The sequence below is a fragment of the Nannobrachium achirus genome, assembly GCF_963921795.1.
Source record: "Nannobrachium achirus genome assembly, chromosome: 23".
In the NCBI taxonomy this organism is placed as follows: Eukaryota; Metazoa; Chordata; class Actinopteri; order Myctophiformes; family Myctophidae; genus Nannobrachium; species Nannobrachium achirus.
This window is the reverse complement of record NC_137830.1, coordinates 6,646,414-6,673,554: the sequence shown is the minus strand read 5'-3', so window position 1 is coordinate 6,673,554 and position 27,141 is coordinate 6,646,414. Positions and strand designations below refer to the sequence as shown.

General features: G+C 43.4%; 1 protein-coding gene across 1 annotated transcript in view; it reads left to right on the top strand.

The window, feature by feature from the left end:
• Positions 1-921: 921 nt before the first annotated feature.
• Positions 922-27,141, top strand: part of chchd3a (coiled-coil-helix-coiled-coil-helix domain containing 3a) — a 214,003-nt gene continuing 187,783 nt past the window's right edge. The window contains exons 1-3 of the mRNA XM_080754100.1: positions 922-1,274; positions 8,526-8,861; positions 9,549-9,780. Coding sequence (XP_080610226.1) covers positions 1,194-1,274; positions 8,526-8,861; positions 9,549-9,780 — 649 coding nt within the window. The 5' untranslated portion in view covers positions 922-1,193. The remainder of the gene's footprint in view (positions 1,275-8,525; positions 8,862-9,548; positions 9,781-27,141) is intronic.

Sequence of the window (27,141 nt, the reverse complement as noted above, 5' to 3'; positions counted from 1 at the left end):
CTACTCTCTCCCTTGTTGTAATCACTTGTTCAAAAACGTTATAGCCTATAGCGTTCTTTCTTCTTTTTTCTTCTTCTGCGCAGTCATTTGGCAACAAGGCAGTGTCTTTTTTTTTTGCTGCGCAGATTTGGCTAGGGCAGTGCTGTTCTATCTGTGTATTATAAGGGCTCTAAATTGACCTTGTGCAACTTGACAGACAGACACCCTATATATAATATCTTATTCATATAATGTAATACTCAAAGTCAGAGACATTGCATTGCATTCCTTTATTTTTTTTTTACCTAACCCTTTACAGAGGCACGGCCGCCTGCTCTCCTCTAGCCCTGAAACATAATTGTGAACATCATGAAAGTTATGGATCCAACTCAACTTCGCGTTAAGCGGTTTGGCCAATATGGCACATACTTCTAAACAAAGGATCAAATTTCGAAAATAATGGTATTTCTGAAGTTGGACAAAAGTCACAATATGGTACGCTTAAGAACAATTACCCGTATCTTACGTATTGTTTAATAAGAAGCATTTTAATCCGATCGGCGGCCGTTTTCTCGGATTTTCAACTTCGCGACCCCATCGGTTGGGAGGTGTACTGCACTCTGATACATTCAAGCTGTCTTTAGAAAATGGCAACTGATCGGATGAAAATGCTTCTTATTAAACAATACGGAAGAAACGAGTAATTATACCTAAGCGGACCATATTTTAACACCAGCAAGCTTTCAGTCAGCACTTTATTTTTGAAATGTGAACGTTTATGTAGAGGTGTGAGGCAAATTGGCTAAAGTGCTCCAACCCAGCTTCAGTTGGATCCATGACGGTCGTGAGATAACATGACATTGGGTCGCACGGCTAAAAGCGCTCCTCCAACGAGCGCTGGCTCACTTAGAACACGTCACACGATGCTAGGGAAGTAGCCTGGCGTGCTAGCTGCTTCCATACAGTGTACTGTGTGTGTATATTCTCCAGTGCTGGGCCGAAGCCAGCGGCACCTTGCTAACAGAGTGTCCCAGCTCTGGTCACCCTGCCCCGGGTTCTCCTTGCAGCAGCACACCGGTGGTCGACCACAACCAGGATAAACAACAATAAGCCCACGTGGAGAGGAGAGAGAAGAACCTACTGGGTCTCCATCCATCAGAACCACTGTCTGTGTGTCTGGTGGTCCGTGTGGGGGTCCTCTGACTGAGTGAAGCATGGGAGCGAACAGCAGCACCAGACGGGTCTCCTTCGAGTCTGACGAGAACGAGAATGTCACTGTGGTGAAGGGCATCAGGGTTAGTTATGCACTGTCAATGTCATCATTATGTGTGTATGAATTATAATAGAAATGTTGATGTGAGTGCATTATGTAGCTGTGGGCTGCTGTGGGCTAGAAGTCAAACGTTACAAATTTCAAGGTCTTCCTTTTAACTCTGACAGTGTAACAAATGGAACCAAATGGACCCTAACGGGTCCATTTGGTTCCATTTGTACACTGTCAGAGTTAGTCTTTGTATGGGTCAATTCCCCTAAAGGGTTCCTGGAATCCACTTTGAGAACCACTGGGAGACACTTTTCTGAATGTCATGGTCTCATGGATGTTATTGTGTTATGCAAGGTGTGTGTCTGGAGTTATTTATGTTAATGTTATCATTATGTATAGCCTATATTATGAATGATACTAGAACTGTTGATATGAGTGTGTTGTGTGGCACTGGGCAGAGGAGAAGACACTGACTGAATGTCATGGATGTTGTTATGGATGTTATGTAAGGTGTGTGTCTGGAATAGCTGCCTGTAATCCCTCTGTGATGTTGACGTTTGGTTGAACTTGAACCCTGTGGTGTGTAAAGTAGCTAAGTAGATTTACTTAAGTACTGTACTTAGATAGCTAGATAGATAGATAGATAGATAGATAGATAGATAGATAGATAGATAGATAAATAGATAATTTAGATAGATACCTTTTATTATCCCACGGGGGAAATTCAGTTGCCCAGAGGCAGCACAGCAGTTTAAGGTTACAAAGAAATAAGAAAAAGAAAAAGAGTACTGTAGTGTACAGTCCAAAGAGCAAGCACAAAAAAAGAAAAACATAAAGTGTCAAAAAGCTATTGCAAAAAAAGAAGAATATATACATTAAGTGACCACGAAACATTCAACGCTCATAAGTGACACGTCACACACACAAAAAAGCTATACTCAAAGCATAACGTAACAAACAGTGCCAAACAAAAACTTTAAGTACAATAGAGCGTTGCAGCGGAAGTGGTTTCCTGGTGCCACTTAATATTCCCCATTCATTTTCGGCATAGACTTTTACAAAAATATTTATATTCAGGATGGCAGTGAATCATGACCATACAACCTTTGATCCTATGTGAAAACACATTTTAATATTACATTATTTGATATACTACATTTTTTTTAGCGATTTTCAAAACGTTCTTTTCATAGAAACAAATGTTTTATGGTCATGATTCACTGCCATCCTGGATGGCTTGGTTCGAGGCTTAACATAATTGTTATAAATATGTTTGTAAAGGTCTATGGCGAAAATGAATGGGGAATATTAAGTGGCACCAGGAATCCACTTCCACTGCGATGCTCTATTATGAGGTATCTATACTTTATTCTATAGTGTTTGCAATTTCCAGTACTTTTGCTTCTACTTCACTACATGTCGGATCCAAATATTGTAATTTTACGGCACTAGGTTGATTTTTAAAACTTTAGTTTCTAGTTACTATGAAGATATAAATGATAATATTATAAAACATACATTAATCCACTTTAGCCCTGTTTTATACCTTGACCGCTTGAAAATAGACACGTTGTGAGCTTGTAGATCATCTATTTTCAAACATTTTGTACTTTAAGTACTTTTTGATCCAAACAAAACTGAATGTAATGGATGACATGTTGTTATAGAAGTTATGTAAAGTGTGTGTCTGGAATAGAGTACATAAAAACAGTTCAAACGAGCAGTAGCGGGAAAAGTAGTCAAATGTTGTACTTAAGTAATACATATCAATACTGCAATATAGAAATACTCTGCTACAAGTAAAAGTCCAGAATGTACTTGAGTGAAAGTATGAAAGTATTGGCATCAAAATGTACCAAAAGTAAAAGTACAAATTGTTTGAAAATAGCAGATCTACAAGCTCTGTGGGGACTGCTTTGTAGATTAGCGTATGTTTTATGATATAATCATTTATATCCGCACAGTAATTAGTAACTACACCTTTCAAATAATTGTACTGGAGTAAAAGTACAATATTTGGATCCGAGATGTACTGGAGTAGAAGTAATTAAAGTACTGAAAACTGGAAATAGGCCTACTCAAGTAAAGTACAAATACCTCAAAATTGTACTTAAGTCCTATCAGTACTCAGGTAAATCCACTTAGTTAATTTACACGACTGTTTGAACTTGAACTTGAACCTGACAGCCATGCGAGTTTGTAACATTTGTTGTTTTTTCCCCCCCAAAATTCAATGCTAAATGCTACTTTCAACACCACTTTTACTTTCAATTATTCAACTCTTAATTAACCTGAAAACATCTGTAATCAACTGCAATCGACTAATCAAGGGCTTAAATAGATGCATTAGATGTGCAACCTGGCCTGACTAAAGTTTGTTGACTTGTTGACTGTGATTAGAGCAGTTAGAAACATGGCTAAGTCTAAGGAATGGTCAGAAAAGTTCAGAGAAGAGATTATTGCTTTGTACAAAAAAGGAAAAGGATATAAAGCCATTGCAAAGACACTGAATATTCCAGAAAGTATAGTTTTAGCATAGTTCAGAAGTTTTAAGGCAAAGGAACAATGGTTACACTAATGAACCAATTTGTCAGGGGGGGTTGAATAATTTCCAGCACAACTGCATACATTCCCAATTATTGTTTTGACTGAACAAGAACAAGTCAAGCTTGAAGCTGCCAGGAGAAACTGACATGCTTAGCTTTGTTATTGTTGCTGTGACATTCATTCAATGCGGTGCATTCTAATTGTCTTCTGAAGTTAAATGCAAGCAAGCATTTTATCCTACTAGAACTAATGTTCTGAGGCGACCATTAGCTGCCAGGCATTGTTTGTGAGCTTGTAGATCAGCTATTTTCTGTTAAGAGGTTTGGTGTAGAAGTAAAGGTAAAGTCAAGTTGACTAAAGCTGTGGTTCTCAACGTTTTCAGGACGCAAGTCTGCAACCCACAATGTAATCATATTTTAACTGGAGACCCCCCCACCCTACGAGCTCTAAGAGTTGAGGCATTACATTTTGTATAACACAGTTCTATTTTCACAATTTCTGCCTCTAATATTTGACAATTTGACCAATGTTTAATATGTCATTTTAGAGATATTTCAACGTCCTTGAATTGTCACTTTAGAAATGTGCAGATACCCTCTATGCACTTAAACTTTATGTTGGTCTGTTTAACTGTTGAGTGAGAAAACAATGTTCCACATTAAGTTAATCATCTTTCTGGTGACCCCTCCAAAATAATTTGGGGACCGCCCTGGGGGTCCCGACCCACAGGTTGAGAACCACTGGACTAACGTATGGAGGGTTTACGCTTTTATCTATCTATAAATGCGAGAAGTCTCTGCGTGTCTGTCTGTCTGCGTGTGTGTCTGTAATCCGCGTATCTCGAGAACCGTTCGTCCCACCGGCTTCAGATTCGGCACGCGCGTTCCCCGCCGCGGCACGGAGTGCAGTGCCGGGCCTCGACCCGACCCGACGCGCGGTTTTCCCTAACCGGCGCGAAACGTTCGGAATCTCCTTATGCGGGGTTGATTGTTGACATCAGGCTGTTCCGGAGGAAATCGGCGCAAGCGCTGACTCATTGTGACATCACTTCATAAAAGGCTCTGACATCACGTACGCCACATGAGTCAACAAAAAATCTCTGTGAGTGTGTATGTATGTATGTAATCCGCGTATCTCGAGAACCGTTCGTCCCACCGGCACGCGCGTTCTCCATATATGGGAATAAAATGAATGCCCGTATGCGGAGCTGATGTCTGACATCAGAGTTTTCCGCAACCGGTACTGTGTGTGCAGAGATACATGAGTCAACAAAAAATCTCTGTGAGTGTGTGTGTATGTATGTATGTAATCCGCGTATCTCGAGAACCGTTCGTCCCACCGGCACGCGCGTTCTCCATATATGGGAATAAAATGAATGCCCGTATGCGAAGCTGATGTCTGACATCAGAGTTTTCCGCAACCGGTACTGTGTGTGCAGAGATCTTCATATATGGGCATAAGTGGACAAAGACAAACAGATGGTCAAAACGGGTCCTATGACAACAGGTATATTGGGGTTTGCATTAAAGGGTGGGGCATTCATGGGGTTTGCATTAAAGGGTGGGGCATTCATTCCCTATTTCAAATTCGGCACACGCGTTCCCCACCGCAGCAGGTAGTGCAGTGCTCGGCCTCGACCCGACCCGATACACGATTTTCTGGAACCAGCACGAAAGGTTCGGATTCTGATGTCTGACATCAGGATTTTCCGGAACTGGCACTGTGTCTGCATAGATCTCCATATATGGGCATAAGTGGACAAAGCCAAAACAGATGGTCAAAACGGGTCCTATGACAACAGGTATAATGGGGTTTGCATTAAGTTTGTCTCCTCCTCCATCTGTTTGTCTGTGTCCCTTTATTCCCATTATGGAGATCTCTGTATCTGTCTGTGCCTCCGACTGTGTTGCAGACACAGTGCCGGTTCCCCCTTTAATGCAAACCCCATTATACCTGTTGTCATAGGATCCGTTTTGACCATCGGTTTGAAAAAGCGACAGAGATCTCATATATGGGCATAAAATGGACGCAGATAAACAGATATCTCCATATATGGCATATATGGGCATACAATGGACGCAGAATCACAAAGATCTCCATATACGGGCATAAAAGGGACACAAACAGACAGATACAGAGATCTCCATGTATGGGCATAAAATGGACGCAGATAGACAGATATCTCCATATATGGGCATATATGGGCATAAAATGGACCCAGAACTATAACTGCAGTGATCTCCATATATGGACATAAAATGGACGCCGACAGACAGACAGATACAGATTTCTCCATATATGGGCATAAATGGACACAGGCAGACAGATGGTCAAAACGGGTCCTATGAAAACAGGTATAATGGGGTTTGCATTAAAGGGCGGGGCATTCATTCCCTATTTACATTGTTCCGAGTTGGCCAGGTCGCCGACTAGATGCTGGGCCGCCCGAACCCAGCTTCTAGTACTTTAAATGTCTGAAAAAATACATTATCATGAATCCAACATTTTAATAGAAAAGATGATTAGTAAAGTAACTGACGATGACAGTGCTGTCTTAGAGATAAGCGACCAACGGTCGCTTATCTCCCGATTAGGGAGTCTTACTGGTTTTTATTTAGTATGAAGCTATCTATAAACTCCATGGAAAAAAAAGTTTAATCTGCAGCACAATTTTATACAGTATTTTGGGTGTCCCTGCTTCACTTTCTGTGTGCTGCTGTATAACGTTTGGAGGGAGGAGTGAATCAAGTGCTATTCAAGATTGAACACTCTATGGCAGGGCCAGGTCTTCAACGTTTTCAGGCCAACGACCCCTTAGTTTAGAGAGAGGTGAAACAGGGACCCCCACAACTTTTCATAGATAGTGTATTTTGGATTCATGTCGATTTGTGTTTTCAGATATTTAACCACTTGAACCGTCAATTTTCCCCCATCTACACCAAACCTCTTTGCCGAAAATAGCCGATCTACAAGCTCACTACGCCTCGCAGTGCGAGGCGCTGTGACCTTGTAGATCGTCTATTTTCGGCTAAAGTTCTCAGAATATGGACGCCAGGGTTCAAGTGGTTAATATAAAAAAAGGAGAAAAAAAAAGCTTCTATCACACAACGATTTGGAGGACCCCCTGTAGTAACCCTGAGGACCCCCTGTTGAAGACTTACAGATCTAGAAAAAAAGGACTCCGCAGGGATCGTCCCCACGAGGCATTTTGTGTTGCTTGTAGATCAGCTATAGGGGTTGACACCAAGGTCTCAGAGGCACTTGCTTATCGGGCAAGTACAGGTCATGTTCTACTTGCCCAAAGGTCATGCCCACTTTCCCTAAAAGTAAATCGTCCATTATGAAACGATAGGTAAAACTTTAATTACTGTTCAGTCTCTGACTGTAGTGTAACTTTACGTGTGTCTATCAGAGGTGATTGCTACAGCAGATGTCCCGGTCAAGGTGTCGACAGCAGCAGCTTTTTGCTTTTCGTTCATAAAAGGCTGGTATAACTTTCAGGCTGAAACGAGGCGGTGAAGGAATCTCATATCTGGGCTCCGTCACCTTCGATGTGTTTAAATCCTGTGTTATCGACAGCAATATAGTTGGAGCTAAGGAAAATGGCAGTTGTGTTTGTTATTGCTTTGAATGACCTGTCCGCGACTGTTGGGACACAGTGGCCTAGATCAGTGGTTCTCAAACCTTTCAGGCCGCAATCCCAAAATAATCATATTTGAACTGGGGACCCACTCAGAAGAGTTGAGGCATTACATTTTGTATAACACGGTTCTATTGTGAAAATGGCAGATCTACATGCTCTAGTCTACAGCATATAGATCGGCTATTTTCACAGTTTCATACCTCTAATATTTGACAATTTGGACAATGTTTAATGTCAATCATTCGATGTAATGAATCGTAAGGCCAACAAAGGTTCACCCAACCCAACTGTAAGTTCTGGGAACCTATGGGCGGGGCCAGCAGCGCTGCTGCTCTTTTCCCAATTAGGTCTGGTTGGATGGAAACGTAAGCAGAACTTTGGTCCCGGAACTTCACAGGTTCTTCAAAGTTCTGGGTTCTGGAAAGTTCTGGTTCTAGTTCTGGTTCGGCCCTGTGGTGGAAAAGGGGCTTAAGAGTTCCAGACCTGTAAAAGGTCCATTTGGAACCCCCTCAAGGAAGTTAAAGGACAACTTAGTTTTTTTACATCAAGCATTATAATATCCTACTAGAACTAGAACTAATGTTCTTGTAGATAGTCATTAGAGAAAAGAAAAGATGCGTGTTAAAATGTTTTCATTTACTGCTTTCTATTGTTTTAGTGATTTTAACAATTTTGATTTGCATGCATGCCCCCAGGTTAGGGGCATGCATGCAAGTGGCTAAATATGTATTTTTAGACACAATAGACCCATTCTCAAGATGGACCACAATCCTTCATGTGCAGATGGTGTAAATGGTAACAAAGAAATTGCCGGCTTATTGTGTCTACAAATACATATTTAGCCACTTGTACGCATGCCCCCACCCACTGAAATCAACATACTAAAATCGCTAAAACAATAGAAATAAGTAAATGAAAACATTTTAACACTCATCTTTTCTTTTCTCCAATTACAATTTATAAAAAACAAAGTTGAGTTTACTGCCTGACAGTGTGTTACTACGTGAATGAAGTCGTTTTCAAGTCAACTTTCAGCAACTTTAAAAAGTCATTATTCTATCACTGAACATTCTCTCTCTCTTCTCTTCGCAGCTTTCCGAGAATGTCATCAACCGCATGAGGGAGCCCACCTCCGCTCCCCTCCCTCCCCGCACGCCCCCATCACCACCACCTCCCCCCGCGGTGTCCTCCACCCCTGCACCACCACCACCCCCCACCACCACCACCCAATCACCACATCCTCCCACTGTCATCTCCACCCTCAGCCCCGCCGCACTCCTTCAGCCCGTGTCTCCCTTCGACCCCGTCACCTCCTTGCCTCCTCCACCTCCTCCTCCCGTAGTAGAGCCCCCTGTACTCCCAGCACCACCTCCACCTCCTCCCGCCGAGACGGTGGCTCCACCTTCTCCTCCACCCATGGAACAACAGGTAGAAGTACCCACCAGCATCACCACCACCACGGAGATGGTCCTCCCATCGTCTCCCGCGGCTGTCGCTCCCCCTGCTGCTTTCGAGTCCGAGTGCGAGGCTCTGCACCCAGCTCCCCCTCCTCCCCCCGCTGCTCCGCCCGTTGTTGTCGAACCCCTGGCTGCCCCCCCCACCGCTCCGCCTCCTCCCGTTGCGGTCGAGGAGGTGGAACCCGTGATTCTGCTTGCTCCGCCTCCTCTGCCTTCCGTAATCGAATCCCTTCCTCCTCAGCCACCTGTAATTGAGCCCGCCTCCCCTGCGCTTGAATCCCTTTCTCCTCCTCCCGTGATTGAACCAACCTCTGCCCCCGAATCAGTTCCTGCTTCCATAATCGATCCTCCCCCGGTAACCGAATCTGTTCCCCCTCCTCCGCCTCCTGTAATTGAGGCTCCTCCTCCTCCCGTTGTAATCGAACCCGCCCCGGAGTCACCCGAACCCGTGTCCTCTCCACCTCCTCCTCCTGTCATCGCAATCGAACCTGTCTCTTCCGCCCCCCCTGCCGAGCCTGTCGCCCCGCCAATGGAAGCTTTGCCTCCTCAGCCTGCTGCTCCTGCTGCCGCTGATGCCGAGCAAGTCGCCGCCGCTGCTGCGCCTCCCCTGGCCGAATTTGTAGCTCCTAGTGAACCGGCTGCACCTACTCCTCCTCAGCCCACCGTGGAAGCTCCCGCTCCTCCCGTCCCGGAACCGGCCGAGGCCCCTACGCCAGAGCCTACAGCGGTGGCCCCTCCTCCTCCGGAACCCGAGGTGGCCCCCCTGCAACCTGAGGAAGTGCCCCTCCCGGAGCCCGAGCCTGCAGTGGCCCCCCCTCCGGAGCCCGAGGCGGCCCCCTCGGAGCCTGCGGCGGTCCCCCCCGAGCCTGTGACCGCTCCTCCACCGGCGGGTGAGTTGGAAAATCCATTAACGGTTTCTGATACTCGGGTTACTGTATGCTAACATGCTAACTACTGTACAGATCTCTCTCAAGTTCATTTTCTTCTGCAATATAATTCAAAAATGGAAACTTTCAATTTCGATTTTCATGGCACATACTGTACATGAAAATCAAAAGGAGATAACAAAAATATTACAGTATTACAGGAGACCACTGAAAACAAGGATTTATAATAGAGAAATGTCAATCTTCTGAAGTCAGAGTTGCTTGAAGTCCAGTGGGAAGTTTCCACAGTCAGTGATGATTTGGGGTGCTATTGTAGGCTGGGGTGCACTTTGGCTGACTGGTCAGCGCACATGCCTGGGATATCGGGGTCCCGGGTTCGCCTCCCGGCCGTGACACTACATTGGTGGCAGCGGTACAAATAGGTACTGGCGGAGTTTTCCGTCAGTTCCTCAGCGTTGTAGACCCTATGCCTAGTAGTCGACGACTGTCCCCCCATGAGTCGCGATCGGACCCCCCGGTTTCAAAGTCGATCTTAGACGCGTGGTCGCGCTTCCAGGTAGAGGGGACGACTGTAGGCTATACAGTGTGTGCGTTGGCTCTCGCCAACGTGCCTGGCACTTTGGCTGACTGGTCAGCGCACATGCCTGGGATATCGGGGTCCCGGGTTCGCCTCCCGGCCGTGGCGCTACACTATGGCATCTGCATTTTTTACTATTCTTTATTTAAGTGTGATCTGTCCTCAACTAAATAAGTTCTTAGTCGAGTTGTTGACCGATAGTTGTACGAATGTGTCGACCTATTGATTAGTTAATTAACAAATGTGTCAAACTGTGTTTGCTGCATACGACAGCCATATGAGACCGGGCTAAGGCATTAACGACTTGTGATTTTTGCAAGTCGACTCAACTCAGTAAAAAGTTGAGTTGAAGTCGACTTTATCGTTTGATGACGTCATCACATCACACATGTTTAACTTAATGTGCAGCATTGTTTTCTCACTCAACAGTAAACACACCAACATAAAGTATAGTATAGAGGGTAGCTGCACATTTCTAAAGTGCCAAATTAAGGATTTTTTAATACCTCTAAAATGACAATTTAAATTATGTCCAAATTGTCAAATATATAGAGGCAGAAATTGTGAAAATAGCAGTTGCGAGGCGTTGTGATCATGTAGATCTGCTATTTTCACAATAGTCTTTTTTTTCTTTCTTTTTTTTTCAACTTCGACTTTCGACTTTCTCTGGTGGGAGTTGACTTGTGCAATGAAGTCGACTGAGTCGACTTGTCAACTTTTTCATTAATGCCCCAGAAACAGGGCACGCAATGTGTGATGTCACACAGTCATGGCCAATCAGACCTTTAGTAAATGAATGCAGGAAGTGTGCAGAGACGTGAAGCCAAAAGGAATAGTCAGGGAATATTAACACTTATGTTGCAATGATTTTTTCCGGCCAATGTCCCGCGTTGCCATGGTTACCATAGACTTCCATGTAATTGTGCAATTGTGTAAAAAGTGCACGCCCATGCCTAGATGATGCACCACGTGTGTGCAGGCTGTTCACAGCTTTCAAACAAAAAAATCCGCTTGGAAATCTGTTCAGGCATTCATGATTTATGAGCCATTATGTTTTCTTCAGATGTAAACAAACATGGCTGCCATGTTTGAAAGGTTACACCCCGCCATTCCGAAACACCGCTATTCCGAACGTTGACTTCTAACCCTAACCCTACCCCTAACCCTAACCCTAACCCTTACCCTAACCCTAACCCTAACCCTAACCCTAACTAACCCTAACCCTACCCCTAACCCTACCCCTAACCCTAACCCTAACCCTAAACCTAACCCTAACCCTGCTTCGGAATAGCGGTGTTTCGGAATGGCGGACTGTTGCCGTTTGAAAGAATGGGTTGGTATGGGGGTTAAACATGCAATTTCGCGATCGCGACCATGCCTAACACATTTCTGGAGGTCCAAAAATTTTTTTTGAATTTTTTTTTTTGAAAAAACGATTTTTTTTTTTTTTTTCAAAAACGGCCCAAACTCGGGAAACTCGGGGTTGGCACAGCACTAGTACCAATACAAACTCGGGAAACTCGGGGTTGGCACCAGATGTGTTAATAAAACCTGGGAATAAATTCCTTACCAAACAATTTATTCACCAATGTTCGTAAAGGTGTCTAGTAACATATCTAACAAAGATTGAAATTCAACATCCCTAGCAAAATGTTTGACATCTGGGTCTCATTCACTTACTATACACTGTACTATAAGGGAAACAAATCACTCCCAAAAATATGCTTTTTAAGTAGCATGTGAGGGGTCTAACTAGGTGTTTTTACTTATTCTGAATCCATTGCAAGCATTTGTTTTGCATGAAAAACATTCATTGGGCTAAAAACAGACCCAAAAAACGATGGTTTAGTGATGAGTCACCACTTTTCACAGTTGTATGGTGTCCATTTTTGGCCCAAGGAATGTTTTTCGTGCAAAACAAATGCTTGGAATGGATTCAGAATAACTTAGTTAGACCCCTCACATCCCACTTAAAGCATATTTTTGGGAGTCATTTTTTCCCTTATAGTGTATAGTAAGTGAATGAGACCCAGAATTACCCTAGATGTCAAACATTTTGCTAGGGATGTTGAATTTCAATCGTTGTTAGATATGTTACTAGACAACTTTACTAGACAACTTTACGAAGACATTTTTTGGTAAGGAATTTATTCCCAGATTTGACAGGTATTCTGATCATTTTTCCTGACTAGAAATCTTCCTCCCCCCGTACACCAACAGCACCTCGGCTCCCATCAGTGAGGAAGTGACTTTGTTGTTTGTTTGCATCAGCGGTTCATTTGGTTTGCATGCTCTCTAAGATCACCCACCTTCTGGAGGATCAAACACATGCATAATTCATAGGATTATGATTATTATGGAATACTGAATGAGGGCATGGATAGAGCAAAGAAATAGATACTAAAGGGATATTTTTTTACATGAAAAAATAAAAACGAATGACGTGTTGAACACAGGAGGGTTTTCTTGTCCCCAGTTCAAATTATGAATATTGTGGGGGGTCCCCGGTTGAACTAATTATGGTCCTTTTGGGGGTCACGGCCTGAAAAGTTTGGGAACCCTTGCGTTACTCTGAATTTCTCTCTGTCTCACCCTTTTAAACCTCTGTGATTAATTCTATGCAGAGCTTTGCAAACGGGTCAGCAAGGGACACCGCTGAACTAACACCGCTGTTGAAGCTCAACAGGATTTCTCATCAGGCGGTTGTTTAATTAGACGAAACATTAGGAAGGAAAGGATCGTCCAGACTGCAGCCGAATAGATTTAATTCTACCAACGCTTGTTGTGTGGGTGTTTCTTTGTAAGGCTTCAGTACCCCAGGATTTTACTCTCAAACTCCTCTACCTGCAGATTTCTAGTTTCTAATTAGTCTAGTCTTCATTCCTTGAAAGAATTGCACTTCAATATAAGCTCGGCCGTATTATGATACATTGCCGTCACCTAACTGTTAATCGAATGATTAATTATTTCTTGTAAGAACGTTAATGAATTGATGGCGTAATTAGTGGCTCTCCGTTTTGGCTCGGTGAACTTTAAAGGGATATTTCACTTTCCAAGAAAAGTTGGGTCATTTTATCATCTTGATCAGGCTTTTGGCAACACCCGGGACTTTTTTTTTTCTTGATTCAGTATTTACTATATTTGTTATTTATTTTATCACACACGTCCCCTTCCTATACAAACCCATTGTAAGTTCAAACTCAATTTTAACCATGATAGATTAATCGAATCGTGTTTTTTCAGTTACTTTTTTCATTTTTTTAATTTCGGCTCTTTTAAAAAATAATTATTAAAAGTAAATGAAAAAAGTAATTGAAGAATGTTTTAACACAAATCTCTTCTTGCGGGTCCCTGGCATGAAAAACCTTTGTGAACTAAATGGTAAATGGTGCATTCATATAGCGCCCGCTTTACGTAGAATGTGCATTGTATTCACCCATTCACTCACACATTCACACACCGATGGCGGAAGAAAACATGCAAGGCACCAACCTGCTCATCGGGAGCAACTAGGGGTTCAGAGTCTTGCTCAAGGATCACACTAACTCTGGTGGAACCCGGGATCGAACTGGGAACCCTTCGTGTTCTAAGACGGCAACTCTTCTACTTCTACTACTCCTTTAGAACAGTGGATCTCAACCTTTTCAGACCATGACCCCCAAAATAATCATATTTGAACTGGGGCCCACTCTGATGAGCACTAAGAGTTGAGGCATAACATTTGTATAACACTGTTCTATTGTGAAAATAGCCGATCTACATGCTCACAACGCCTTGCGTTGTGAGCATGTTTATTATGGTTTAACTATTAAAAATTTTGCAGATATGCAGATATACAAGCTCACAGCCGCGCTGCGAGCTTGTAGATCTGCTATTTTTGAAAAATCGTGAACATTTGTGCAAACTTTTGTAAATTTTTGCCTCTGGGAACAAAATATTTTGAGATGGTGGTCGGCGGTCAAATACATAAATTATATTTCTAGGCAGTGGCGTCAGTTCAGCAAAAGCTAGGGTATGGCAAAGATGGGAGTCCTCATGGAAAAGAGGCATTACATTTTGTATAAGGCAGTTGGTTCTATTGTGAAAATAGCAGATCTACTGTAGATCAGCTATTTTCACAATGTCTTTTTACCCAGGTTTCTATGGTTTCTTGGGCTGGATATGGCAGCCTGGAATGGTTGTTCAAGTGCAGCTAAACTTGGCATGTTAGTAAACGAGCCACAATTAACAATAATGCATTTCATCTGCAGCAGCTGACCTGCGGAACCTTGGAATATACAATTTTGTCCAAATGGGGAGAATAAAAGTGTGGAGAATATAATTATAATACCTTGTTGAAGTGACAATTTTGTTAAATTTTGCATTTGTAGTTATTTTACTATAATTTAACAACATAATAACCAGAACAGATGGACAAAGACACATTCATGGATTTATATTTAAACATAACTTTTATTTTCCCCCCTGGACCCAGGGTATGGCAGTTGCATACCCCTGCCGTACCCAATTGACGCCCCTGTTTCTAGGGGTTCTTGACAAGTTTGATCAAGTTTTCTTTCAGAAACCCATTAGGATTTAGATGACATTCTTAGGTATTTCCCAGGCCCAAATAGGCGAATAAAAAAAAGGCGATATTGATTCTTAGAGAGAGTTTGGTATGTATGTTGGCGTCCTCCTGTGCCAGTGTCAAGTGAAGGGCATGTGAGTGGTGAGTGGGTAGCTCTGTCAGGGGACCGGGGGGGGAGAAAGTTATCCTCACAGGATGACAAGCGATATACACATGTCTCATTAGTGATATGCTTTGAGCTTATAGATTGTCTGTTTCCAAATAGCCAGTGTACTGTATATTAAAGTGGTTCAATTAATAGTTATCAATTTTTATTTTATATATATATATATGTATATATATATATATATATATATATATATATATACTGTATGTATAAATATGTTTTTAAGTTCCCGCATATTTCGCATAATTTCGCATTTAATCACAACTTTCACAAGTTCCCGCATATTTCGCATAGTTTCGCATTTTCACCGCATAAATTCATATGAAAACCCCGCTTAATTCACCGCATAATCAATAATCTTTGCCCGCAAAATCAAGGATTTTTTGCCCGCATAATCAAGGATTTTTTGCCCGCAAAATCAAGGATTTTTTGCCCGCAAAATCAAGGACTTGTGCCCGCATTTTTTCTGGAGGGTCTAGTTATAGCTTTTGTTTGCTTTCAAGTATCGAGCCCTAACCGATATATATATCGGCGGAAACCGATGTCCAAAACTGTGACTTTTCAGGATTCAAATACTTGTGGCAAGCTTGAAAGTGCGTTGGCGTCCTCCTGTGCCACAGTGTCAAGTGAAGGGCATTTGAGTGGTGAGTGGGTAGCTCTGTCAGGGGAACGGGGGGGGGGGGGGGGGGGGGCTCAGGGGGGGCGTGGGAGAAAGTTCTTCTCACAGGATGACATCATCATCAGGGGGGGGGGGGGGGGGGGGTGCGTGGGCGAGGCCCCCCCATCCTTGACGCAGCACAATTGGCAAAGTAATTAAAAAAAGGCCCACTCCTGCCACGCCACACTGCCTCTGGTGATTAAACCCACACCTCCTCCGCGCTCGCACACAACAAACCACCCGCTCTCATTAACACAAGAGTATGTATGTGTGTGTGTATGTGTGTGTGTGTGTGTGTGTCTTTCTTAAGTGCACACTTTCTTAAGCGTGTGTTCCTTAGATTTGTGCAGGCTTTAAATCTCACTCAAGACGGCTCTCATGCCCAGTGTTGCCATGTCTGCTTATTATGAGCGACTTAACTCATTAACTAACAGTTTATGATGTCTATAATAACTACTTATAAGCAGTAAGAGCGAGATCATTTAGCGACCTACAACCGGGTCGCAACGTGGTCGGTAGTTTTCAGCGACCGGGTCGCTAAATCGAGCGACCGGGTCGCTAAATCAACCGACCGGCCCGGTAAATCACCGACCGCGCCGCTAAATCGACCGACCCGGTCGCTAAATCTACCGACCTGCCTGCAGCTTTAGGTCGGTAGATTTAGCGACCCAGTTGGTACATCTAGCGACCCGGTTGGAAGATTTTGCGCCCCAGTCGGTCGATTTAGCGACCCGGTCGCTCGCTTTAGCTTTAGCGACCCGGTCGGGAGGTTGCATCGGCAGGTTAGCCTACTGAGGTAAGGTTACTGAGGTTAGGTTTAGGGTTAGGGTTAGGGTTAGTAGCCCGGTGGTCGGTGGATAAGCGACCACCGGTCGGTGGATTTATCTAGCCTGATAAATCAGTCCACACATTACCACCCCCTGTTGGTGGGTGGTGTGTAGTGTGGACTGACCCCGGATATTTAATATTTTATTTCTTCTCCGCCAGAGGAGCAGGCGAATTGAATGGGCCAATTGAATGGGCCAATCAGGGTTGTATGCTTGGGGCACGTGGTTTGGCGTCTGGTGGATTCCCAAGGCTGGTCCGGTCCTAGCCCCCCCCAGCCCCCTCCCTCCAGAGCTCTGCTGCCCACGTGAGAGTCACTAGTGGACTCTGATTGGTGTCCTCTGCCCACGTGAGAGTCGCTAGTGGACTCTGATTGGTCCGTGAAAACTGTCATGGCGGAGTCAGACTCGACTCGAATTATTTTAATAAACTATACAATAGTGCCGTTTCATTACGTTTTAATACCATTTAAAAATACCACGTAAACATGCAATCATATAATATGTTATAAGAAATAACGTATTTTTGCAATGTCACGCCACGTCGCCGTCGGGGGCTCTAACCGTGTGTGTGTGTGTGTTTGTGTGTGTGTGTGTGTGTGTGTGTTTGTGTGTGTGTGTGTGTGTGTGTGTGTGTGTGACGTCAATAGGCTTTACCCCGCCCCCCCCAGAAGTGGAATGTCTGCCCGCAATCTCAGACTCTCTTCCCAAAACAAAGTGTGTGATAGAGTCTGACGCTTGCAGTCAGGCTAGGATTTATCTACCCAGTCGTGGATTTAGTGTCCCAGTTGGTGGATTTAGCGACCCGGTCCGTGGATTTAGCGTCCCGGTTGGTGCATTTAGCGACCCGGTCCGTGGATTTAGCATCCTGGTCGTTGATTTAGCGACCCGGTCGCTCGCTTTAGCGGCACGGTCGATGATTTAGCGACCCGGTCGGAACACTTTAGCGGCTCGTTCGGTGATTTAACGGCCCGGTCGGACGCTTTAGCGACCCGGTCGCTGAAAACTACCGACCACGTTGCAACCCGGTTGTAGGTCGCTAAATGATCTCGCCCTCTCTCCTTATAAGTTAACAAATAGTTATTATAAAGTGTTACCAAGTCGTTTGCTTCTTTTTCAACCGCTGTTCTTAAAGGGGAAGACCACCCATTTTCAATATTGAACCATGTCATTAATATACCTTAGAGGAGTTGTGTGGAAATAATAAAAAAGTTCCCCCTCTTCTGTGTTGCCTAGAACTGGAGGATTGATTTTGGGGTTTGTATTGTAAAGTACAATGTGTGATGTAATTAATATAGTTCAATATTGAAAATGGGTGGTCTTCCCCTTTAAGGTAAACGGCTTATTCTTTCTTTTCAGTTGGACAGTTATGGCTATTGTTTGCTTTCAAGTATCGAGCCCGAACCGATATATATCGGCAGAAACCGATGTCCAAACTGTGACTTTTCAGGATTAACATGACGTGGCAAACTAGTGGATCTGCTACAGTATGATCAAGGAAGGCATTAACACATATGGTGCTAACACATATGGTGCCAACCCCGAGTTTCCCGAGTTTGTATTGGTACTAGTGCTGTGCCAACCCCGAGTTTCCCGAGTTTGGGCCGTTTTTGAAAAAAAAAAAAAAAAAGAAATTTCAAATTTTTTTTTTTCAAAAAATTTTTTTTGGTCCTCCAGAAATGTATTAGGCATGATCGCGATCGCGAAATTGCATGTTTAACCCCCATACCAACCCATTCTTTCAAACATGGCAGCCATGTTTGTTTACATCTGAAGAAAACAGGCGGATTTTTTTGTTTGAAAGCTGTGAACAGCATCTACACACGTGGTGCATCATCTAGGCATGGGCGTGCACTTTTTACACACTTGCACAATTACATGGAAGTCTATGGTAACCATGGCAACGCGAGACATTGAAGAGAAAAAATCATTGCAACATAAGTGTTAATATAAGAAAAGAAAAAGAAATGGAAAAAGTTAAAAGATGTTGAGAGGTTGCCGGGCAGGTTTCTACCCGACGACAAGAAATACAAGCCGAGGACACGTTGTGTCAGCTTGCAGAGCAGCCGGTCAGCAGACCCGGTTGCGTTGGTCAGGAGTTGCTGGAGGGTCAGTCTGTGACATTTCACACACACCCAGCAGCTCATAATTCACCGTCACGTCTTTCGTCCAAACGGTGCAAAGAGCAGAGGTTGTTTCAGATAGCTAAGCTACGGGCCCTCAGGATCAAACCCAGGGTTCTGAAACGTGTGAGATGATAATAATCCCATTTAGGCCTGGAATTGTTGAATGCTTTAACCAAAAAAATAGCAGATATACAAGCTCACAGTGCCGCGCTGCGAGCTTGTAGATCTGCTATTTTTGAAAAAAGTCGTTGAAAATGTGTGCAAATCTTTGAATACATGCTTTTTCAAAGCAAACGTTTGTAACTCAATTTTGCTTCTGGGGGGTCCCTGGAACGAAATATTTTGAGATGGGGGGTCCGTAGCCAAATCCATATCATTTTGGGGGCCCTTCACATGAAAAGGTTTGAGAACCACTGACACAGTGGGGTCATGCTCAAGTTCCCTCAGCCCTATGTTCCCTCACTGAGGTTATGGTTAGGGTTTGGGTTAGGGTTAGGGTTAGGGTCGACACAGTAGTCTCTCAAGAACAGACTAACTGAGCTCCAGTTAAGTGAAAAGGACCTTTTCTTTGACGATGGATACTAGCCAGATTGTTGACATAGAAACATAGGTTTTTAAACTTAGAAGCATTCAAAAGACACTTATAGAATCGGGTCAACATTCTAATTTTCAAGATTTTTCAAAAATGGCAGATCTACAAGCTCGCAGCGTGGCACTCGGTGCCGCGCTGTGAGCTTGTATATCTGCTATTTTTCAATAGTTAAAGCATAAAATAATGATGCACAATAATGTGTACCCGTTCTAAACGGGATAAACACCGTCTGGGGGTCCGTGAAGGGAAAAACAAGCTGGTTCAGGGTCAGAGTGTCCCGGAAGAATCGACCGTGTCAATCCCCCCGAGTAGGACATGTAAATGTTAGAGAGATTAAAAACTCATCATCTTTTTCGACAACGTTTTCCTTCCTTCCTCCCCTTGCTCGTGACTTCCTCCGATTGTTAACCGATTAAAACCGGGATGGCATCTGTGCCATTTTTAGATTTTAACCACTTAAACCATTATTTTATACTTTGGGCTATTCATAAAATAGCAGATATACAAGCTCACAGCTTGTATACATACCACTTTGTGCCGCGCTACAAGCTCGCAGATCTATTTTTGGGGGATACATCTTGAATATACATAAGGGACACACAGGATTTGCAGAAAATGTAGATTGTAGATCAGGTATTTTTGCTAGTTTCTGCAAAAATAATCTCTGTTCTCCATAAAAATTAGAAAAGCAAAACAGGAAAAGAGCAGTAAATACTGAAGAGTTGAACATCTGTATTCACATTTTTATCTAAAATCTTTGGGTGGTCCGCGGCCAAATATGTATGCTCTCGAGGGTCCTTGAAATAAAAAAATAAAAAAAGTTTGAGCACCACAAGTGTAGAAACATTCTTTAGAACAGAGGTCTTCAACAGGGGGTCCGGGACCCCTAGGGGGTCCTCCAAATCTTTGTGTGATAGAAACTCCCCCCCCCCCCCCCCCCCCCCTTTTTTATATTAACCACTTGAACCCTAGCGTCCATATTCAGAGAACTTTAGCCAAAAATAGCAGATCTACAAGCTCACAAGGCCTCGCGCTGCAAGGCGTTGTGAGCTTGTAGATCGGCTATTTTTGGCAAAGAGCTTTGGAGGGGGAAAAGAACAGACTAAGTACAGTGAAAAGTCAAGTTCATTAAGTATTGACGGTTCAAGTGGTTAAATATCAGACAACCCACAATAACATGAATCCAAAATACACTGATGATTGTGCTGTCAAACAATGAAACTATATGGAATCTATGAACAGGTTGTGGGGGTCCTTGCTTCATCTCTCTCTCAACTAAGGGGTTCTTGGCCTGAAAACGTTGAAGACCCCTGCTTTAGAAAATGTTTTAGAAGCGACCTCGGGTCTTAATTGGTTAAACCCCATGGACACACCCAGGGAGAGGGAAGGAGGACAGCTCCTATTGGTGGAGGAGATAATGGACAGCTCCTATTGGGTGGGGCAGATAGTGGACAGGCTATAGGCCGCTAAATAGCTGTTTCTCATCACGAGTTTCATTAACCCCGCGGGACCCTGGCGCAGGGAATAATCTGTAACATTATCCTTTCCTCACGCTCCTCGCGTCGCGCCCTAGACGAGTCCTTGTGTGCCTCGGACCACGTTCAAACACGGGGGAGAAGGATAAAGGACAAACCACGTCACTCCAGTCCTGGACACTCTTCACTGGCTTCCAGTTGTTTTTAGAATTGATTTTGAAATTGTATACAGTATATATTTTTTTTAACTTTTAAGGCTGAAAAAAGGTCTTGCGCTAGGTGAGCTCCTGCCCCCCAACCCTGTGCTGTCCCGTTCCTTAAAGTTTAAACCAACATAAAGTTCAAGTGTATAGATCATACATGGGCAACTGGTGGCCCGGGGGCCACATACGGCCTCCACCTTCACTTAATGCGGCCCGCAGGTTGATACTGGAATACCAATATATTATTGATTTCAGCTGTTACAATTCCAAACATGACCTGCTTTAATTCCTTCAGTCTATATTAGTAGCTTAATGACTAGTATTAAAATGTTTTTTTTTTCATGTCCAATGTATTTATTTGTATTTAAGTTCATAAAGTTAACATGAGTATATAACTAAATGTGTTTGAAATTAATTCAAAATGTTACATTTCAGGATTCCAATTAAAACATAACAAAAAATATTCAGGATTCCAATTCAAAAGAAGCAAAAATAGCAGATCTACAAGCTCAAAACGCATCGTGCGATGCATTTTGAGCTTGTCGATCTGCTATTTTTGCTTCTTTCTTATGAGATACTATGAGATACTAGATTGACAAAGTAGGACTTGGCAATATGCAATGTGGCCCTCTGGAGTGAAGGTGGAAATATAGTGGCCCTCACCATCATCAAAGTTGCCCACCCCTGGTATAGAGTGTATATTCACATTTCTAAAGTGACAATTTAAGGACTTTTTAATACCTCTAAAATGACAAATTAAACATTGGCCAAATTGTCAAATATTAGAGTCAGAAATTGTGAAAATGGCTGATCTACATGCTCACAAGGCGTTGTGAGCATGTGGATCTGCTATTTTCACAATTGAACCGTGTTATACAAAATGTAACGCCTCAACTCTTAGTGCTCGTCAGGGTGGTGGGGGGTCCCCAGTTAAAATATGATTATTTTGGGGGTCGCGGCCTGAAAAGGTTGAGAACCATTAATGTAGGATGTCAGGTGTACAAATGAACCTAGCATCTGGCTGCATAATGTTAGCCTTTGCATAAGACTGCAAAGGTTGTCTAAAGCAGGTGTTTTCAAACTGCTTTGACTGCAGGTCACCCCTGTAAAGTTAGTTTTTAGAATTTCCACCTGAGGTACGGTAGGCTTTGTAACTGAGAAATATCCGTGTCCATCAGAACAGGCTGAAAATAACTTTATACTTGTAACCACTTGAACCACAGCTTCCTTATTCTGGGGGGAAGGTTCACCAAAAATAGCAGAGTTGGGGTAGATATGGAAAAAGAACTCATCAAGTACAGTGCAAATCAGGTCTGTTTTACTAAGCACAGTGAAGTGATATTGATGAATTCCAAATATTATCAGATTATTCTGAGGCACCCCTGGACTGGCATCACGGCACTGGTGGTGCTCTCATTGAAGTGGTTTTCCTTGTTTGGAAATCCGTACGGCGAATCAGCGTCGCTTCAACTCGATGACGTCGGGGCCTGTGAGCAGCGTGGGTGGGGTTTTACCATAACTCATTCGCGATTCCAAGTAACCCAGCGCCGCCGCCGGACCGTACCGCACGATCCCAAACATAAACTTGGCGTCGCCCGCCGCGATAACATGCGATCGTATCGATCTCGCTATGAAACATCAGTAGCAGACATGTTTTACTGTGTTTGATTATTAGTTACAGTTAGTAGTGCTCCTATTCTGCCTGTTCTGCAACAGGTTAGGTTATCCAGCCACATAGGCTAAACACCAATAACAACTACGTCATCTGCTTTGCTACTGTTGTGATTGGTCAGGCGGTGAACCAATCGTAGAAGACTGCCTCTTTGGCAACGCCCATCCCAGGAACTGCAGCAGATGAAAGCACGTTCAGACTGAATAATGGAGTGAAATTAAATGTCAATTCAGGCCGAGTGTCAGGCTTCCCACTTTGGGAAACTCTGCTCTAAAGTGCTAGTCTTCGGTTCTAACTACAACCTGGTCTCTCTCTCTCTCTCTCTCTCTCTCTCTCTCTCTCTCTCTCTCTCTCTTTCTCTCTCTTTCTCTCTCTATCTCTATCTCTCTCTCTCTCTCTCTCCATGGCCCACCTAGGTCTCTCTCTCTCTGTCTCTGACCAGTGGTCTCATCTTTCAGCAGGTTGTTAGTCCATCACAGTGTGTGGGCATCTCTTCTCTTCTCTTCTCTTCTCTTCTCTTCTCTTCTCTTCTCTTCTCTTCTCTTCTCTTCTCTTCTCTTCTCTTCTCTGTCCAATGAATATTTATAGACCAAGTGTGTGGGAGGTTCAACCTTGACCGTGGTGTAATCAGCTAGCGCACACACGCACACACGCACAGACTCGGGGCATGATCTAGAGACAGCCTGGACCACTAAGAAGTCTCACTCCATACCCAGTGCATGTCTGTCTGTCTGTCTGTCTGTCTGTCTGTCTGTCTCTCTCTCTCACACACACACACACACACACACACACACACACACACACACACACACACACACACACACACACACACACACACACACACACACAGTACAATCAATGGCTACCTCATTAAGGTCGCAACCTTTTGGGATTGGCCTGAACTTTGCAAGTTTTTGCTTTTTTTTGTTTTTTTATAACGAGATCCTACCCTCCCTTCCCCCCTCCTTCCTCTTGTGTTTTCTCCTTTTAAATTAGCAGGTGGGATCGATGAACCAAGTTGTATTTTGGGGAGGGGGGGAGGAGGGGGATCTTATCCGCAGTGGAGGGTGGAAGTTGTTGCCTATTAAGATGTCGAGGAGACCTGGCAGAAAGAGTTGTGAGTCAAATGTCAAGTCACACCACGGTGTTGTACCAGGGTCACTGCAATGGCCTTGTTTATACAACACCAAACTCTACCTGTCAGTTAGGGGCTGAGGTTCTCAGACCTTAGTATTTCAGGGTTATGGATATTTTTCACAATGGGTGAGCTTGTAGATCTGCTATTTTTTGGCAAAGATATTTGATAGAGAGTGAAGAAAAGACTGTATCAACTACTGTACGTGTACATATATAAGTACCTTTTACCAATTATATAGGGTTTAAGTGGTACCGGATATGCAGCTCGGCAAATAAAAGGTGAATTGATCCCAGTGCATGACGGAGGACGATATCACGATTAATTAAATCTCCACGATACGATTATCGCGAGTGATTTTTATCACGATAAACGATAATATCCCTATTTGGTAGTGTGAAACCTAATCCACATTGGATGAAGAAGCAGATAAGAACTGTACCTTTTGGGGGCGGAAGTAAACCGACTACAAAAGACACAGCTTCCCCCCCCCCCCCCTCGAGTACCTCTGGGTTCGGTGGAGAGTGGAAAACAATATTTATATCCATTTATTTTAGATTGATGTCTTTTCTTTGCTTATTTTTTTCTTTTCTTAGATGTTGCTACAATATTTCCCCTACAGTAGAACGCTGGAATGATCAAAAGGACATCTTGGAGAAAGAAAAAAAAAGCCCTCGGCAAAACAACTTGTGTTTTGCCATCATTTTAAATGTCAGCGCTGTTATTAGTTTCTGCTTCAACAAAGTATAAAAAAGAAGACAGTTTTGTCTGTTTGCTATCTGTCAGAAATACTCTTAAGGTTTTAGTGTGTTTTTGCTATCTGACAGAAGAACTCTTAAGGTTTTAGTGTGTTTTTGCTATCTGATAGAAGAACTCTTAGGTTTTAGTGTGTTTTTGCTATCTGACAGAAGAACTCTTAAGGTTTTAGTGTGTTTTTGCTATCTGATAGAAGAACTCTTAGGTTTTAGTGTGTTTTTTTTTGCTATCTGACAGAAAACCTAGGTTTTATTGCAGGGGTCTTCAACAGGGCGTCCGGGACCCCTAGGGGGTCCTCAGAGTTACTACAGGGGGTCCTCCAAATCTTCCAATCCTTTTTATATTAACAACTTGTGTCCCAGTGTCCATATTCTCAGAAATGTAGCCAAAAATAGCATAAAGGTTGTGGGGGTCCCAGGTTCCTGCTTCATTTGAAAATATATGCCACCACCATGTAAGAAGATTTTCACGGCTCTAGCAGTGATTCTCAACCTTTTTAATTTCAAGGACCCCCAGTCTGACATGCATTAGGCTGCTACGGACCACCATGTAATGAACCACCCCATTTCTTTTGTAAAATCAATGTTAATTTAACTCAGATGGACCCCTTTGGGGTCCATTTGGTTCAATATGTACAGTCTCTGAGTTACATGCCCATAAGGGTCCATTTGGTTCCTAACTCATCATTTAGCTGGGAACCCCCTGGAAGATTCAGATTCAGATTCAGATTACTTTATTAACCTCAAGGACCCCTGGGGGTCCCCACTTTGGCAACCAATGGTCTATTAGAACAGTGGGTCTTAACCTCTGGGCCAGGAACCCCAGAGGAGTTCCCATATTATGACTTTTTTATTATTATAATGGATCCCTAGATGGTCCCTAGATCAGGGGTTTTCAAAGTGGGTGACGGGTGCCGTGATGCCAGTCCAGGGGTGCCGCGAGATCATTTGATAATATTTGGAATTTATTTGGACACTTGAAAAAATTATTTAGTATCATTTTAAACTTGAAGTACAAAGTTATTTTCAGTCAGTTCTAACCAAAATGGCTATTATCTCAACCTTTTCCTCACAACATAATCACTAAAATATCGTCACTGTCAGGCAGAAACCTCGTATCTCCCAAGTTTCAAATGTGTACGTCTTTTGTTAAAGCAAAGTCCTGCTTCATCATACAAGACTGTCGCACAAAACTAGTGAAAACAGCCCGATCTACAAGTAGATCGGCTGTTTTCACTAGTTTAGTACATTTTATAGATGATGAATACAAAACGAACGGTTTTGGACACACAAGGTTTCCACCCGACAACGACGATATGCTATAAATATAAGGTGCTGGGAGTGGAAATTATAATGTAGGGGTGCCTCGGATTAAAAAAATATTCATGGGGTGCCGTGAGACAAAAAATATTGAAAAAAATATTGAAAACCCCTGCCCTAGATGACAGTGAAGTGACAATGTAATGACCTTTAAGACCTTTCTAACAGCTCATAAAAGACCATTAACCATTAACACGTTAATCAATCATCTCGTGATCAAACATTGGCCGAATTGTCAAATGTTATAAGAAAGAGACACATATTTTGAAAATAGCCAATCTACAAGCATGTGAAGGTAGATCTGCTATTTATCTGTGGAACCGAGTCAAACTAAATGTCATGCCTCAGCTCCTACATTCCAAGTGCTTGTCAGGGTGGGGCATTTCTTAGGGGCAAGGCCACTTGGCCTTTGGTGTTGTCCATTTTTTGAGGGCACAAAGGCCAAATGCCAGGGCAGGAAGGCCATTAAATATAACAAGATTTTAGTCCATTGAAAGAATTTGTTGAATGTAATGGTTAGGGATGATAACCTAATCTGCAGTGAAATAGATAAACGATGGTATTTACAATCTGATCCATGCTCAGCTCTGCACCAATCAAAGTCACTGGATTGGTTTAAAGATGGGGACACTGGTGTCTACATGACAAGAAAGAGACTCCAGTGTCTACAGTCTACATATTGACAAGAAAAACACAGAGGAGAAAGTAGTTCAGTCAGCTTTGGCATTAAGGCCACTGTGGCCTCAAGTCATGCCATTGGTTTGAGGGGCACAAGGCCAAACTGAGGGGCAACGGCGGCCATGGCCTTTATGGCCTCCATGAAATTCCTGCCCTGGTTGGCGGTCCCCTGTTCAAATAGGATTATTTTGGGCGGGTCACAGCCTGAAAAGGTTGACAACCACTGTTGTACTAGAAAATACCAGTAAGACTCCCTAATCGGGAGATAAGCGACCGTTATCTGCATTTTATGTGAGCTGCAGTGGAGGGGGTCCTCCACTGGGGGCGTCACCACTTTTGCATCCGTTCTGGAGCACGAGGAGTGGGTGGTCCCCGGGAATTCCCCGTGAGCTGCCCCGTTGGGGTGGTCATTTGGTCATTTTTTCACATTTGGTCATTTATTACACTTGGGGGTCCCCCAGGGAGCTGGGGGTCCCTGGGGCTCGGGGGGTCCTTGGAGGTTGTAGTTTGGCAGGCAAGGAGTGTGTGTGCAAAATGTGGCATGGATCGGGTCAACGGTTGCGGAGATATGAGCAGGGAAAAAGTGTGACGTGTGACGTTTGACCACATTTGGTCA